This window comes from Hesperophylax consimilis, chromosome 21 (assembly GCF_061612785.1).
Source record: "Hesperophylax consimilis isolate HC1 chromosome 21, BYU_Hcon_1.0, whole genome shotgun sequence".
NCBI classification, from domain to species: domain Eukaryota; kingdom Metazoa; phylum Arthropoda; class Insecta; order Trichoptera; family Limnephilidae; genus Hesperophylax; species Hesperophylax consimilis.
Window position 1 is genome coordinate 24,877,357 of NC_142856.1, and position 17,455 is coordinate 24,894,811.

The window sequence follows — 17,455 nt, forward strand, 5'->3', positions numbered from 1 at the left end:
TCTGAAACTAACTGCGACTCTGCAAACAGAAGAAATTTACTTTGCCGAATTTGGACTTCGCAAATTAGTTCATAACGTGGCGAGTAATTTGCGCTCCCATGTAAAAATGTCTATTCATTCAAAAGCAGATTTTACTTTTAAGAACTAAATGGTGATATTATAATGCGAGATGCCTATTTACTGTCAGATTGATTTATTGACGAATCACAGTCAGCTTAACCCCCTTCGTTCTTCAACAGTTGATTTTACCCCTCGCCATTATCTTCTCGTCTATTAATTCCTATGTCTGTGTGCAAATCGCATTTTCATAATCTTATTTATTTTTGCAAAATTATTTCGTAAATTACATCCTTGCCAAACGAACAAAACATATTTTAGTACGCTAGGAGCATTTTTTTAGCTTTTAGCAAAATACCTTGAAAGTGAGTCAAACGCGGTGAGCTACTATAAATCTTGTGTGCACGTTGGTTTCTTGACACACATCGGGGATAACGTCGAGCTCTGCCATTATGAAATTTGAACAGCTTTTTAGACGAGTTTTTCTATATGAACGCAACGTAATTCATTAAAGACTGCAGTGAACGAAGATATTCCGATGAAACTCAACCTCCGATAGGAAGGAGCATCGCAAGAAGAAGATATCTTGTCTTATTAAAAAAATTAATGTCGTGCCAACCTTGCATTAAGAAAAAAAAGAGTGTTGAAATCCGTGTAATAAAACCATTAATGTTACCCATTATCGTTATAAATAATACAAGACAATATACGGAGTAGAATGGAAAACAATAAATGGTAACAGATATTTCACGTTACACGATAAATGGCACGTAGGTCAGTTTTAGCCAGTCTTTTTATAATCAGCGATTTGATGTACCTACCTACACAAGTTTCCCGACAACGAACAAAAAGATTAAATTAAACATAAGGGGAAGGTCAATATCGATGCGCTGGTAGTCACAACTCTATTGAATTAAATGTATCGATAATCAGGTCAATATCGATCCCACATAAATCGCACCGCTAATAATATTAGTTGAAAAAAATAATTATCATTTTAAAAAAGAAATTAATAAATGAAAGCATACTGAAACATTGCTTTAAATATCGAGATGTTTCCAAAACTTCTCCTCTCCACCCCCTGACAAGAATACCCCAATAATTGGGGATGCCATAGTTCCAGTGTCTCCGTACAGCTGGTACGTTTAAAAAAAACTAAAATAAATCATCAATTTCGATTACATTTTTTTAGGTTAAGTACCCAGCAAACGTTATTATTCGGAGGGTGTTTCGTGTGTGTACCCCTTCTGTATTAAACCAGACGCGTGCTACTGCCGTCTGCATAATACATCGCGGCTTGGAGTATTATAAAGAGCGCCACACACACACACCATCGATTGGATATGACCCACACTTGCAAGAGATGACCCCAAGGGGGGGATATCGCACCACGGGGCCAGTCCCCTAGTCTGACTACTACTACACTCAATGTCTGCGCTTATATTTAATAATATATCCAATAATCGATCCGAAATGCTTAACTTGTATACTTCATAACAGAGATTTCTTGTAATTATTGCGAACACTTGACTAAAAGTCAGCAATAGGTAAGTACTGTATAAACAACGGCGACTTGTTACTTTAACGTTTTCGAAAAACAGCAACATTATGACATAATGTATTCAATGACATTATAAAATATCAGTATACATATTGCAAACATTTAACTAACAAAGACACTGTTCTGTCAACAATAGCTAAGCTATTTTTCAAAACTGAACGTTTACATTTTTTTCATTTATTTTAAAAGCTGAAACGCAACACAAATCATTATTAATTGTATTAGTATCATTGGTTGCTATTATCACGTTGAAAAGTTTGGGTAAGGTTAGGTTTTCAAAATGAATACATAACTTCATGCTAATAACTGCATTGTCAATTGTAAACCACTTCCTCTTTCTCATAAACAGACAATAGAGACACACGTTGTAATATTACAACGGAGATGTAATGTTGGGATGTATTTTATCGCGCTATATTTATGTGGCTTGGCTTATTTCAGCATATCGCTCGTCATACATTCCCATTGGTAGTATATGGCGAGCGATATGTTGAAATAGGCCATTCCATGATGCGTAAACCAATGTTATGTGTCGCCTACCTAATACGTAAGAACCATCTCACCTAAACTATAGTTTTAAAATGATACCGTATAATAAATGGGCCAATGGGTAATCATGTTTTTAAAAACACTAATGACACTGTAGTTAATATTACCATTGGGTAATACCACACTATCGACACTTCAGTATTAACATTGAAAACAATAATTATTATTCTAAGCAATAACTAATAGGTACACTATTATGATTTAGTAAGACGTAACTAACTGTGCCTTAGCAAGCCATTACGCCATAATAATATTTATTAATCACCATAGCCACTGCGAGAGTACGCGATTAGTGTCCCTGGGACAAACGTCACAAGGCTCATTGTCGATAGAACTCGAGACAAACAACAAAAGAGGCACTCGAATAAACATCACAAATAATAAACACAATGATTGTTTTCATACGTTAGATGTTATGCACGTTATAATACGTTGGACGCGAACGGCGGGATCCCGACACCGCACGACATGCACGCCGCGTAGATGTGTTCACACTGACGCAAAACACAAACATTGCCACAACAGAATACAGAATAAAACATAAAGCCACACGGCTCCGGAACACGCGACTGCGATGGGTCTACTACTTATCGAGGCCTACGCACTGTGAAACATACTACAGATATTATATCCGAGGGCATATCATAAAAAACCGACAGGAAGCAAAGCTAAACAGTAAACACAAGAGGTTAGAATCCGCCCGGCGCGAAAGCAAAGCAATACTAGGCAGGTAGGTACCCATAAATGAAAATCTGGCGCGCATCTGACGGCGCGAAATCAAAACATTTTTTATTATTATGACAACACTGCTGAACCCGTGTACAAACTTTCCACGGCCAAAGTTACCACAATGGTCAAAGTTCGAACATTTAAATTTATTGCACAACAAACTTTTTTTAATTATGGCTACACTAAACTAAGTTTTTTTTGCGGAAAATGACAAATTGCGTTTCAAGTTAGATTTTTTTAATTATTTCAAGCGCGGCGGTAGGTCCGCGGCGCGATCACAGATCACGCAGTAACTAAAGCAACGACTGCTGCGTTTCGGAAGAAATAATTCAAAAAACGGAACATTCCGTCTCTAATATACGACAAAGAAAACAATGCCGATGCTCTATCGCTTACGAGTTGACAATTACCAGACGGGCGGGAGAGGGACGCCCTGCTATTCCATAGACGTACCACCTATTGCAATGTGGTAGGTAGGTACCTTTGTGTTGTATTGTATGAGAGGAAGCACCTTGGAAGCTCGTCACATTTTCTGTGAACGGTGAACCCTCGACCGGGAGAATGACGCGGGGCGAACGTGGAATCGAACCGACGATCGTGTGAATGTCTATTTTAGAAAAATAAAAACAGAGAGTACCTAATTCAACACAGGAATGACCGCAGCGCTTGCAGGGGTAGATCACATTCACATGGTTCTACCATTTAAAAAATACATACAAACCAAAAAAAAAGTTTAATAATTATTACGTATTAGAAATAATTGAGTTGGGATATATAACATGACAGGAATAACTTTGCCAAAGGAGGAATATAGGCTTTGTTGTAAGCGTTCAAAAAGAAGAAGAAGATTGCTGAAAATTGTTTGAAAGGGAGATGTGTAAATACGGGAGCATAATAAAACCCGACTTATTTAAAATAGAGCAAAAATCTCCTGATATTTGAGTTAAATAGCATTTAAAAAAAAGACTTTGATCTTTTCATACCTTTAACGTGTTATATAACAGAACCAGATGTGTTTACATACTTTGCGATTTTTTCGAGTGAGGAAATTTCATATAGTTACTTAATCAACTCGGCATCTGAATAGAGATTATGTTAAAAAATAACAATTGTTTTAAGATCTTAAAAACTTAGTTCAAAGGAAATGTGTTACATGTCGGTAGAAATTCAGAATATGGGGTTATAAAGACGCCATTTTTTAATTCGGCTGTCAAAATACACATATTATTAAGATTTCTTAAAAGTTTTAACGACAAAGTTCCAACGACAAAGTTAAGCATGTCGATGTGTAATAAAGTCAAGATGTATCTCATTTGATACTACATCAAACCAGTTTTATTTATGAATGATAAGAAACGGTTCTGCTTAATTCGTGTACTGCCAATAAGTAATAATTATTAATAGTGCCATAAATACCTCCGTAAAGTATAAACTAATCGGAATAATAATTAAATACAATAAACAAAATAGTGTGAAAATTAAATGCCGATAACTATAATATACTATCGTTTAAACTTGTGCAGCAATGTAAATACGTAATTTGTTTTATTCAAATGTTAGTAATATATTATTAATATTTCTTATCTGCGACGAGTCTTTGAAATTCTTGACATCTGATCTCTCCATCATCAATACAGATAGAAGTAAGGAATATATTAACTCAACTAACGTACACATTTTTAAGATACTTTGTGAGATGATTATTGAGCAATACATTATTTTCTATTTCCGCCTATTTAAATAGTTGTTTCTTTCGGTAAGATTGTTGAATCGATGTATTATTTCAATAATGCACATATTAGAAACAGACGTCAGTAAATCTTTTGTACGAGTCTTAATATTAATAGTAAAGCTTAACTCAATTTTTTTTCAGTTTCCATTCCACTAAAAAAACTACTTAAATTATTTCTGCATAATGCAACTCTTTGATCGCAAGCTAGCTGCTGGCGGCCGCACATGCAAAATGAATGTGCACAAGTCGCGGAAACTGCCGAAGTCCGGTTCGGCCATTTCCGCCGTTCTCGTCCGGTAAACGGCAAAGGGCGGACAACTCACCGCAGCGGTGTTCGTGAACTTTGGCGCGCGAGTGTAGGTTAGTTCAAACGAACAAAAACGGTTCAGTATTTTGTTCACTCAGTTACGATAATGAATGTGATAAAATTATTATGGTGGGTGGATTGGTACCAGTGATGGTATGTCTAAGGAAATTTCCACAGATCTAGCGGATGGTGCAATATCATAAACAGTGCCATTAGCTATGTTTTTCGAACGACAACACTATCGGAAAAACATTTTTTTTAAGTTTTTCTTTTACCCGTCTTCTATAGTGTACAGAACGAGTGACTCCGAGCCGTTAATTAAAGATAATTTATACGTATGAATTAACTTGCTTTATAAATACATAACTTATTGTTTCCGATTGCTTATAAACAGCGTTTTTCCAAACCTACGCATACGTCTCATAACCAAGCTATTGTCGTATATTCATTACAGTTACATTCATTTTAATGAACACAAAATACAAAGTACAAAGGAATACTATATGATAATGCGTTACCGGAAACCATAAAGTCTGCACTGATTTTATTGTAGGAGCCATATTCACCAATATAAAATGCAATAAGTGATAAAATTGTAATAGTGAATGCTTCTAATTAGTAATAATTTAGACATTTGTAAACTTCGATGTACAAAAAATTGCTAATTTGAAATTAATTAATTCAAAGAATAATATTGTAAAGTAAATAACCAAGCCCTATAAGTAGGTACACCCACCCTGTTATAAATACCTTAGCGTCTTAAGTACCAAGGCACTTACCCTACCCACCTGTAAGATAATATAAATTCAGCAGGTGAGTAGGTACTTGTTAATATAAATATTCAATACATTCGTTCTTTTATTCATTCAATCAAATTTTTCGTAATGGTAAGACTAGCAGTAAAGATCGATGATTAATTAAATTCATCCACTTCATTAATTTAAGATACAATTGTATACTTTTCTATAAATCAATCTAACCCATTGGTTACATTTTGCACCCGTGTTCTAAAATTAATAATGACACCCTAATATTATACAACTTCCTTCTTCTTCTGGCGCTAGTAAAATTAAAGAGAATTTATCGATGTATTTTTAAATGTAAGCATGTTAGTTGTAAGTTTCTACATATGAAAATATATATGTCATTAAGACAGTAGTTATAGGCCTTAGTCGTAAGTCACTAGATATATTATAAGTCTTAGGACCGGTTGTTCCACAGAATTTGAACAATTCCTCGAAGTTCAAAGATGAAGTTCTGTGAAGGTTCTATTCAAGTTCTGTTATTATTTCAGTTTTGTGAAACCCCTGGCCAATAATGATATAATAATAGAACTTGAATATAACATTTGATGAATTGTTCGATTTCCGTGAAACAACCCGTCCTTAGATGCAAGTCAATAGTTTAGGTATTTATTATTTAATATATATATTTGTACAGCGCCCTGGAGGTGATTTTTCACGAAAACGGCGCTATATAAAATAGCTAACTAACTAACCATCACGCCGTTTCCCCGCAAGGGTAGGCAGAGAGGACGGACCGCCAAACAACTCGGTCACACCACACACTCCTTGCCTCATTCACATTCATACATCGTCTCATACATACTCTTCTATTGTTCTGACTCTTGACATGGCCCGACTCAAGTAGGTATCTGATTCACTTGGTCGTGCCATGTCTTCCTCGGGCGTCCCCGACTTCTGCTACCATTCACATTTGCATCGTATATTCTCCTTACACTCCTTTCTTCGCTCATTCGCTCTACATGCCCAAACCATCTAAGCGTCCCTTTCTTGATCTTACTCATTACGCTTACATCAGCCTTGCACTCTTTGCGGATATCCACATTCCTCACACGATCATACATGGTTTTACCACACATACGCCTCAGGGATCTCATTTCAACAGCATTCAATCTACTTTCATCCTTTCTTTGCCAGTTCCATACATCAGGGTAGGTACCAGCACTCCATTGTGGACTCCTAACTTCGCTTCTTTGGACATTTTTTTGTTAGCGCCAACTGCGTTCAGTCCTCCATTAATGGAGTTACCTGCCAATTATTATTATTAAATAACATTACATTTATTATTGGAATAATTTTGAAGCTTTTATTCCAAAGAAATGTTTAATTATTGAATATCAAGATGAATATTGAGAAGCCTCATTGAAATGTGAAAAAGAAAAGATAGAAAATAAAAAGGTGACGTTCGCAACTAGGAATGAAAAAACTTAACTTCAGGAATCATGACACAATTCTTTTTTTTAATGTCCACTGCTTGCAAAATGTGCCGACTGAATTATTCTACTATAAATTTACCGAGGTATGCGTGCTGTACGTACACCCGAAAAACCCACATTCAATTGCCGTAGTGTGAGTGATTTAGCGCGTGCGCTCTATGCCCCTCTGACGTCACAAAATGGCCGCCGGCCGCGAAGGTGAAACGGGCCCTATGACGTATACCCTTGTCTCGTCTGTAACTAACAACAAACAAATAAAGTAACAGGACACTACGCAACAAAAAATATCAAACGTATTGATAACATTATGCAATCAATAAATTAATAAGTTCTTTTGATTGAGTGCCATTTACAATGAAGTTAGTTTTGACGCGCGAGACTCGCTTTACGACGATAGTGGCGGGAAGAGCGAGCGGGATAGATTTATAAGATAATTATTTCAAAGAGATTGACTGCGCGGGTGTTAGAAAGAGATGGTGTATATTGGCGGGGAATGGTAATTTTGCAAATTGATTGATTCAATGACAAATAATAAATAAATGTAAAACAGCAAGCGTTTGTATTTCATATCGTCAACATGTTTGACATCAATTTAGTGCTTGAATAATTTATTTTATGTTTTACGGCGGTTTCATCCATTCTATAATAATATGATTCTATCGAAATGAAGATTGAAAGAACGGTTTTGTATGAAGTAAAGCCACCATCTTTGTTTTGTCAAATTTCTAATAAATTGTAAAGATTTTTTTTTGTAAGAATAAAACAATATTGTTGTTTACTTTTACAGTTTGTAAAAATAATATTGTGATAATTTTTTAAGCCGATTTTGAACCGTGACCTCTGGGCTCAAATTCAAAAGGGATTGCGAAATCAGCACACATCCCTGCGAAACGTCAATGAGAAACATTTTTTTGGCTTGTTTAGGCCTACTTATTTTTACGTTGGTCAAATTTTAATTTTTTTCAATCTCACTTGAATTTTCAAAAAAATAAGTTTGAAATATGCTGTACGCAAGCAATGCATCTGTGCGAGTACGGTATTTGTAATCAATAACTCAAACTCCGATATTAATTAATATTACATAATACGATATGCCAAAACAATAGAAAAATCAAACCAATATTGAACTTTATTAAACTTCTTGAAATTTTACATCCCTATTAATAATATTACGCCAAAAGAAAATCATAGAAAAATCTAACCAATATTGAGATAAATAATTCGAACTTTAACATAACTGCCTACGGATGGTTTTAAATAACATCCGCACACGGAGCAGTTCAGCAGAATGTTCTCGAAAATCCTGGAAAACCGTAAATAGACCGAATTACGCTACCAGTTCCACAACTCCTGGTGGTGGGCGGATCGAATAGGGCAGGGCGGGAACCGCTAGCGCTACTACGTCACAGGTGCGCTCCGAACGGCGCTTTTGTCACGGTGACTGCTAGAAAAGTGACGTCAGACCTACACCATATTATTTATATTAGCATTTGTCTATTTTATCAGAATATTAGTGTTTATTTTTAGACACTTTTTGGACTGCTCGTAGGGAAGTCACGTTTTAACTCGGCCGTTTTGCGTTTCGTCTTTCTGTAACTTTATTTGCACGTTCCGTTCCAGGTTCAAGATGGTGGCCGTTTTAATAATTCAGCAAAGAATATTTTTTCAAGTGTGTAATCGCCGTGTTTATTTGGTCTTTCTTATTCGCATTTTTTAATATCATGGTCTACCAGGTAGGTACCTTCCTGAAGAAAGTTTGAAAAAGAATTATTGTTAGTTGTTGAGAATTTTGTTTTGAATCTCTAAATAGTATAAAATAAAATCGCTATCCGCGTCTGTCTGTTTGTGCGCTTAATTCTTCTAAAATACGCAACGGATTTTCACTATCATTTAGAGAATTTCTTTCGGAAGATTCAAGACTTAGCATTGTAAACCTAAATTTGAAACATTTTTTTTTCCCACTTGTAAATGTATTTGTTATTCACTTTTTTGAAATCTTTAATTACCGATATTGCAATGTACCGGTTTATACTGTTTTTGCAAATAAATGAATAAAATAAAATATTATATTTATAGAAAGTAGAAAAAAGTCGATGTTTTATAATCAAGACGTAAAAATATTTTTTCGGGCACTACATTACTAACGCTGGCTTAACCTCATGAGATACATCAAAATAATGTACTACGGAATTGTACATCTTAAAAATGCCTACAGAAAAATTTGCGATGGTATATGTCTGTTATATCCTGAGGAAAACCCCCAGTACAAGAGGAAATAAGAAACATATCTTTTTGAACGCCAGGTCTATTGACTAGTTTAAATTCAAATCTAATTATTTGGAATGAGATAATATAATTGTATACGATTTTCTCCAACGGAATCTATAAAAAATTGAGATGGATTGAAATTACTTCAAAACATTTTCATTTAAAATTACGGGCATGCTATGCTACAAAGAACACTGTGATATAAAATCAATCGAGCCTTTCTTGGAATACATCGTGTATGTCTAAAAATAGTAGAATACGAAACAAGTAATACTAATAACGTGATGTACGAAAACCAATACTTTGCCAATTTTAGGAAATTCTTATTTAGTTTTAGAATCCGAAAATGAAAATATAAATAATTGACTTACGTTGTTTTGGAAGCGGAGCAGGTTTAGCCTCGGAAGGCCCGTTACTATGCGAAATGTTGTCATTGATCTGAAGGAAAAACGCAATAATTAATGTTTTTTAGAAATACCTACAATATTTGATTGAGAAGGATAAATTTAATATGTAATTATATTTTTAACAAAAAAATACATTATTTATGCAAATTTGAAATTTGACGAAAAAAATTGCAAGGTTATGTTTTTGTGTGAAAGTGTAAAAAGGGTCATTTTACCTTTTGTAGTTGGCCCATGTTGAAGCTGAACTTTGACTCCGTCTCTTTCCGCGGAGTGGCCGCTATCGCGGTGAGCGGAGTCATCGATCCTGATTTCATCTCCTGCAAAACAACAAAATAAATATTTTTGCTGTCACCCTTGACTCAATCCAATTTACTGGAATTGAAACTACGAAGTAAAATAAGTTTTCTAACTCGTAATAAACACAATAATAATTTTGGTTTAGCAAACCGGTTTCTCTAATATTAACACATATCATTTTCAAAACGTTATCAGCTGTCGAGAATGACGGTTATGTTGCTATGCTTGTCAGCTGATCACATTTATTTCAATAGCTGTAACGGTCCGACAATCGGCGTCTAAAGCGAAAAAAATGTTTGACCAAACATGAAACATTGGGACGTGGCCATACACATTTACACAAATGTTTTTGTTTCCATCGTCCATGCTTGATGTTTCCTCAAAAGGTGTAAAAAATGGCGGGGTCGACGATTTGATGGTCATCAAATGAGAGTTTGAAACACCCCTACCAAAGACTTTAAAAATGATGACTCAATGACGCAAGAGGCTCTCTGCTGGGATGCTGTGAGGCGGGTCTCTTGGAAATAAAGGTGTGAATCTGATTACTTAAGAAACTGGCTTATTTAACAAAGACCTGGGAACCAATCCAATCCATACCCCCCTCCCCCCACAGCCGATGTCTTATATAAATATAATTTATTGAGAACGCAGTGTGTTCTTTTCATCGAGACTAAACACACACATGACACGCGATAATTAACAGATGAATAATTACTTTAAGAGGAAGCTACAAGCCAAAAATGTGTATATTCTTGGTATAACTTATATTGTAGGTAATAGGCATTAAAATCGCTTTACAAACGGAGTGTAGAAACGTTCGATTTCAAGCAAAAAACTGGTTTTAATTTATTTTGTAAATAATTTTATAAGAAAGCAAAAAAGTTAATCAAGTGAAACTGTCACAAATAATCTTAGCTATAATACTGTATTTAAAAAAAGTTGTTTCGTTTATGCGTTCATACATTTCTATTGAAAAAATATTATTTTTAGTACTTTACATTTATATTTTTTATTGAGTAATTTTTTTATTTATTTGTATTCTACTCAAGCGAAACGATAGGAAAGCCTTCAATTTATCTAAAGGATATTTTTAGGTATTCATAATAAACACCAATTCATTATAAAGATTAATCAAAATAGTGATTTGGCATCAAGCTTCGCCTTAACCCGAGATTTAGAAATCATAGTCAAAACGACTACGCAGAAACACCATACATTGAATGGAACAGATTTTGACATCTAGTACTGAAGATTTGTGCCACTTTTTCGTGCATCGGGTTAACGGATTATAGTGATTTATTTTTGGGGTATTACGCCGTGTTGCGCTACCTCAATCTTTAGCCAACGATCCGGACAGCTTTATAGTGTTCATCATCAGGGCAGGTGTGTTGGCTAAATAAGGAGGTAGCGTACACGGCATAATACCCCAAAAACAAATCACTACAATACCGTGCAAGTGCTAGCCGTGAAAATCTCAAATCATATCAGATTAACAGCGTGTTCAAGCACACGCGTCGAACTCAAGGTTTGTAATAAGCGCATATAACTCAAGGTTTGTAATAAGCGCATATAACTTGAGGTTTGTAATAAGCGTATATAACTTAAGGTTTGTAATAAGCGCACATAACTTAAGGTTTGTAATCTTAGGTTAAGAAACCAAATTTTTCGGCTGTGCTTAAAGCACATTGAATCTTCGAAAAATGAATACACTTCAGTAGGAGCAAATATCAAACAAAACAATATAATAATACAATAATATAAAAATAAAGTTAATAATTAGTCCTTACCTTGAGGATGTGGTCAATGGGCGGTACACCATTCGGCTCGCCCACGTTCTGAAATAAAAATATAAAGCATTGAAGCTGAAAATAAATATGCAACAATTCTGTTAAAAGGGTAACAAAGGGCAAATAATTTCATTTAACAATCTAATTATTTTATTACAATGTGAATGTTCGTGGTTTCCTGAGCACGTTTCGACAACGCCACCGCCATTATGGCATTCATCGTTTTCCTTTCGCCGACTGATGGGAGTAGAAATAGAAACATGGGGAGATTCACCGAAAGGCTGGGCAGATAGAAAGATCCTTCAGATGTCAAGGATCACCCAAATTTCTATTAATGGGTTAAATATCAACGGTATAAATATACCATACACAATAATTACATTAACTATGGCATTTGAAATTAATACAAGCTTTAGAAGGAGATACAAGTACATACAAAATATTATCAACAAATATAACTTACGTTATATTAGTAATGATTTAGAAAATATGATAGTATAGCCTTCTTGTACCTAGCTTCTGTGCAGTTAAACAGATCCGCTACATCTGCGTACCTGTTGCTAACTTTATGTAATCTAGGTACAAGCGAGTGTTTGAAATGCTTAGTCCTGGAATTTTTACAATTAAACATGTTGAAAAATTCATCAAATGTCAAAGTTCATTTTCAAAGTCCTATTCAAGTTGATATTATATCATTATAGGCCAGTTACTCGACAGAACTCGAATAATAACAGAACTTGAAAATTATGTTTGAAATATGATAATTGTTCAAATTTTCTGAAACAACCCCTCCTTCATACTAAATGTGTGCTATTTATCAATTTTCCCGGCACTGGATGGGTTGTTTCATAGAATTTGAACAGTTCATAAAATTTCAACGTTAATTTGCGAGTTCTGTGAGTGTCCTTTTCAAGTTCTGTTATTATATGATTGTGAGTATATAATCATCAGTAACTGGCCAGTTACTTGACAGAACTGAAGTAATAACAGAACTTGAAAATTTACTTTGAAATTTGAAGAATAGTTCAAAATTGTCTGATAACCCGTCCTAATTTTTCCCTTTTCAAGAATCTAGGATTAATTTGATCATACCCAGTGGTGTCAACCAATTCCAGTAACAGCGGGTTTCCAACAAGAAAAAAAACTTCCAAAATGTATAAATGGTCAAAGCACTCGGCCTTCATAAAACTCGTTATAATATATATAATTTTCTATTCTATCATAAAATTCCCTACCATCTGGAGCCTGAAACCTTATGAGGCTGAAGGGTAGTGGGAAAAGGAAGGAGACGTGGAAGAGCAAGGTGGGGAGTACTTGGCTATTCAGATATTGTCACCAAACACGGCCAAAGCCGTTCAAAGGAACGTTTCAATTCTGAATGGTGGTCTTACACTGGGGCGATACTGAGAGTTTATTACAATTTGCCGAGAATGATTTTAATTTTCTACGGGTCTGCGCTAGTATAATTAATTAATTATCCACTATTGAAGACAAGCGAATTTTTAATGAATATATACTTACAACAGTTTTCCGGAAATTGAAAACCTCGAACAAAGGTTTCCCGGAAAATCACTTGATTATATCACTGATGTTAGGTTAGGTTGCTTATCTTGACTTCTCATTCTCATATAAGAGTGCCGCTGATACCTCTGTTATAACCGTTTCCTCAAAATCAACTTATGAAACAAAAAGACTGCTAACAATGGACTTCTTAATCTACAGGGTTTTCCAATAAGAGGTGTTATTTTGATATTCAATCGTAAAAGATCAATGGTTTAGTTGCTTGTGTGGCACGTAGCGCCGTCTTGTTGAAAGTAATCGTTGTCCAGATCAATACCATCCAATTCCGGCCATGAAAAATCATTAATCATCTCTCGATAGCGCAATCCATTGACCGTAACTGTTGCTCCAGCCTCATTTTCGAAAAAGTAAGGTCCAATGACTCCGCCGGACCATAAGCCGCACCAAACAGTCACACTTTGAGGATAGAGAGGCTTTTCAACAATAACTCTTGGGTTTTCCGAGCCCCAGATGCGACAATTTTGCTTGTTGACGAAGCCACCGACGTGGAAATGGGCCTCATCACTCAAGATGATTTGAATTTGATTCACTCAAGTGAATTTTAATAATTTCAATGCGTTGTTGAAGCGTGTATCGTTCCATTTTTAAGCGTAGTTTCTACTTGTCAAATGTCAAAAAATGACAGCTTCAAAAGTAACATCTACCGAAATAGCGGGCTATTCAAAATAACACCTCTTATTGGAGAACCCTGTACTTAATTTACTTCCCTTTTCGATTGATCAGCATCTGGACCAAGTGACTATGCCATCCTCGTTTGAGGTGTTCTAGTGGTGTCATTGCCCCCTAAATCCTAAACGCCGTAAATCAACTGTCACTTGAAACAATACAACATGATTTTGTTCACCCCACGAAACAGAACCCGCGACGCTATAATTAGAAAGCCGAATATAATCCACTTCGCAGGGGGGCTGATTACTTTATTTTACTTAGAACATATTTAGATTCTTTCACACACCATTAGAAAAGGCGTCTTTCGACACTCGTGCGTAATATTAGTAGGTGAACGTAAAAATATATTATTGCTCATCTCTTCAAATTATTGGTAATCCGGTTAAAAACGGGACTGCGGGCCGCTTCCTGATAAACTTTTAGTAAATTGTCTCGATAATATAGATGACTAAATGCGAAAATATTGGGATTTTTATGAACACGTGTTTTGACATCGTGATACTACAAGTTTTTCAGAGATTTATTCGTAGTAAATGGCCAATTTTTAACCAAATTACAAATAATTTGGAGAGATTCTTAATAAATTAGCAATATTCATTACATTACAGTAAACCATATTATGAAAAAACGATAGAAAAAGTATTATGTTATGTTAGCTGCAATTTCGATATATTGATAAAATCTTTGACTCGCAGAATTCGCAATACCTACTTTTAGGTGAAATTGGTCGATAGTACGGATATAGCGGGATATAATATGAGGGCTGTTGTAACTTGCTTATAACTTACCGGTGGCGTTTTTCCGTTGTGATGGAAGTGAGGGGGGGCGGGTCGGGTGTGAAGGCTGAGGGGTGCAGAGCTCTCCGACATCTGTGGGCAAAAGGGCAAACTAAATTAGTTTATGAAAATAAATAGAGGTGATATTTCATAAAAAAAGGCGCAACATAAAACGATATCCAATGAATGATGAATCAATTTCATCTAATAACGCTGTCTGACAGGAGAATTACGTCAGACCTAGTTGTGTTACACTGAGACATTAACTTAATTGATAGGCCTGCCATCGTCGCCACTATTAAACTTCATGTGCCGACTAGGAACACAAGACAAAATGTAACATTCTTCTGCAATACATACACAACCAACTATCAGACACACTCACCAATAGGATATATTTACAGACTCCATTTATAGAATTACGCTTCTATACCAGCAGTTCATTGAATCCAACAAGTTGCGTTGGTAATGTACGGGAAAAATACCAGAAAATCCAGAAGATCCAGCAGAAATTTTTATAAAATAAGTTAGTTTGCGGAAAAACAACGTGATAATTTCCTCTACTTCAGTAAAATTTTATATTTCTTGTTTAAATCTCACTTTTCCTTGCCAGACAATATAATTAACGGACGGGCAAAACGAGCATCTCTATTTTACAATAAATTATAAGCGTAATAAGTGTGCAAGCTTTTAATTAATAAATTAAAAATTTAAATGTAAAAATAACTAAAATAAAACAAAACAAATAGTCTAAATTCGATTATTGTAGGTAGATAATATGACTTGGTATATTTTGAAGAAGACTTTTAAATAATTTTCTTAGTAGGTTAGGTTAGGCAAAATTAGGTTACGGTGGGTTGATTAAGTTTGGGTAGGTCAGGTTTAGTTAAGCAAGGTTCTGAGCAAGTTAAAAGAGGTTAACAGACAACTGTCTAATCATCCCGCCTTCTCCCGCAGAAGGATTGATCGCCAAACAACTCTGTCTTGGCACACACTCCTTGCTTCATCCACATACATACATCGTATCTACATACCCTTCTGTTATTCTCTCAACATGGCCCCGGCTCAAGTACTTGATTCACTTGATAATGCTTCGTCTCCCTTGTTACCCCCGACTTCTGCACATCAAAGCCTTGCATTTTTCACGGAGAAAAATGAGTATTGCTGATTTATTAAAATCCTATCAAAAATGTCGCAGCAGGCCATTTCCTATTAAACTATTAGTACTTACATAATATATCGGAACACGTAAAATGTTAATGTTCGTTTGTTTAAAATCTAATATCTCCGGAATTTCTTCACCGATTGCTTTAAAATTTTAACACAACTTTGCATTCGAATACGCGTGTGTTTTTATATACCTATATTATATAGATCAATGCCATCTATTGGACGTAAAATTAACACGTGCTAAAATATATATTTTTGAACAGACATATTGAGCGACAACAACGCGTGGCGGGGTACAGCTAGTTTTATGATGAAGAAATGCGAACATATTAGAATTCTTATGAACACGTGTTTCCACACCGCCATAACACATTCGTGTTTGACTGATAGTTTGTTAGGAAATCTATCAATTCATTCGTTAAAGACCTGAATTCCCGTTTATACCAGGAATACTAAAAATTCGATTTGACCAAGATTTTTAATAAATTAACAATATTTTTTATCGGGTTCACGAATCTACGTTTTTCACACAGTCATATGGTTTTACCACACATATGCCTTAGGGATTTATTTAAAGTAAGTGGGTACTCTTACCTTGCCGTAAGGGTGCGGCATGCGATGATGTGGCCTGCCATTTTGAGATGACGCGTGGTGCGGTTTCTTGAACTCGACACCTCGCTGGGGAACGCCTGCAACAAATACATACTATCAATACACCGAATCAATCTATACAAAGATTCAACGGGAAACAATAAAATCACACAAAATGACATAAATAGGTCATTTAATTAAATAATTATTCGAAATCTCATGTACAGTAGTGACCTTCCCCCTGTTTTGAACGTTAAGTATGCACAATTTTATTAATTTCAGAATAAAAATGTAGATTTGTTTAAAATAAACCAAAATTAGATAAAATAAATCACAAGTATTGTTTTCAAAATGGATCAAAACCAGACATAGGAATTAATAGACGAGAAGATAATGGCGAGGGGTAAAATCAACTGTTGAAGAACGAAGGGGGTGAAGCTGACTGTGATTCGTCAATAAATCAATCTGACAGTAAATAGGCATCTCGCATTATAATATCACCATTTACTTCTTAAAAGTAAAATCTGCTTTTGAATGAATAGACATTTTTACATGGGAGCGCAAATTACTCGCCACGTTATGAACAAATTTGCGAAGTCCAAATTCGGCAAAAAAATTCGGTTCTATTTTGAGAGTCGAATATTTCGTTTAAGTATTTAGTTAAGACACTTTTATAAATGTTCATAATTTACTTCCCAGCAACCAACCATCTTTGTGTTTCGCGTCCAGGCGTTT

At 35.2% G+C, this 17,455-nt stretch overlaps 1 protein-coding gene across 5 annotated transcripts in view; it reads right to left on the reverse strand.

Annotated features, from left to right (window-relative positions):
- LOC149413784 (uncharacterized) overlaps nt 1-17,455 on the reverse strand; it is a 361,784-nt gene that overhangs the window by 51,385 nt on the left and 292,944 nt on the right. For 3 of the 5 annotated variants that reach the window (XM_089644668.1, XM_089644667.1, XM_089644669.1), the window contains 5 exons: nt 16,724-16,818; nt 14,972-15,052; nt 11,934-11,981; nt 10,065-10,166; nt 9,814-9,880 (listed from right to left, as the gene is read on the reverse strand). In XM_089644668.1, the coding sequence (XP_089500794.1) occupies nt 9,814-9,880; nt 10,065-10,166; nt 11,934-11,981; nt 14,972-15,052; nt 16,724-16,818 (393 nt within the window). Of the gene's footprint in view, nt 1-2,432; nt 2,987-3,058; nt 3,178-9,813; nt 9,881-10,064; nt 10,167-11,933; nt 11,982-14,971; nt 15,053-16,723; nt 16,819-17,455 lie in introns of those variants that run through there. The other 2 variants (XM_089644671.1, XM_089644670.1) reach the window with 2 other exon arrangements.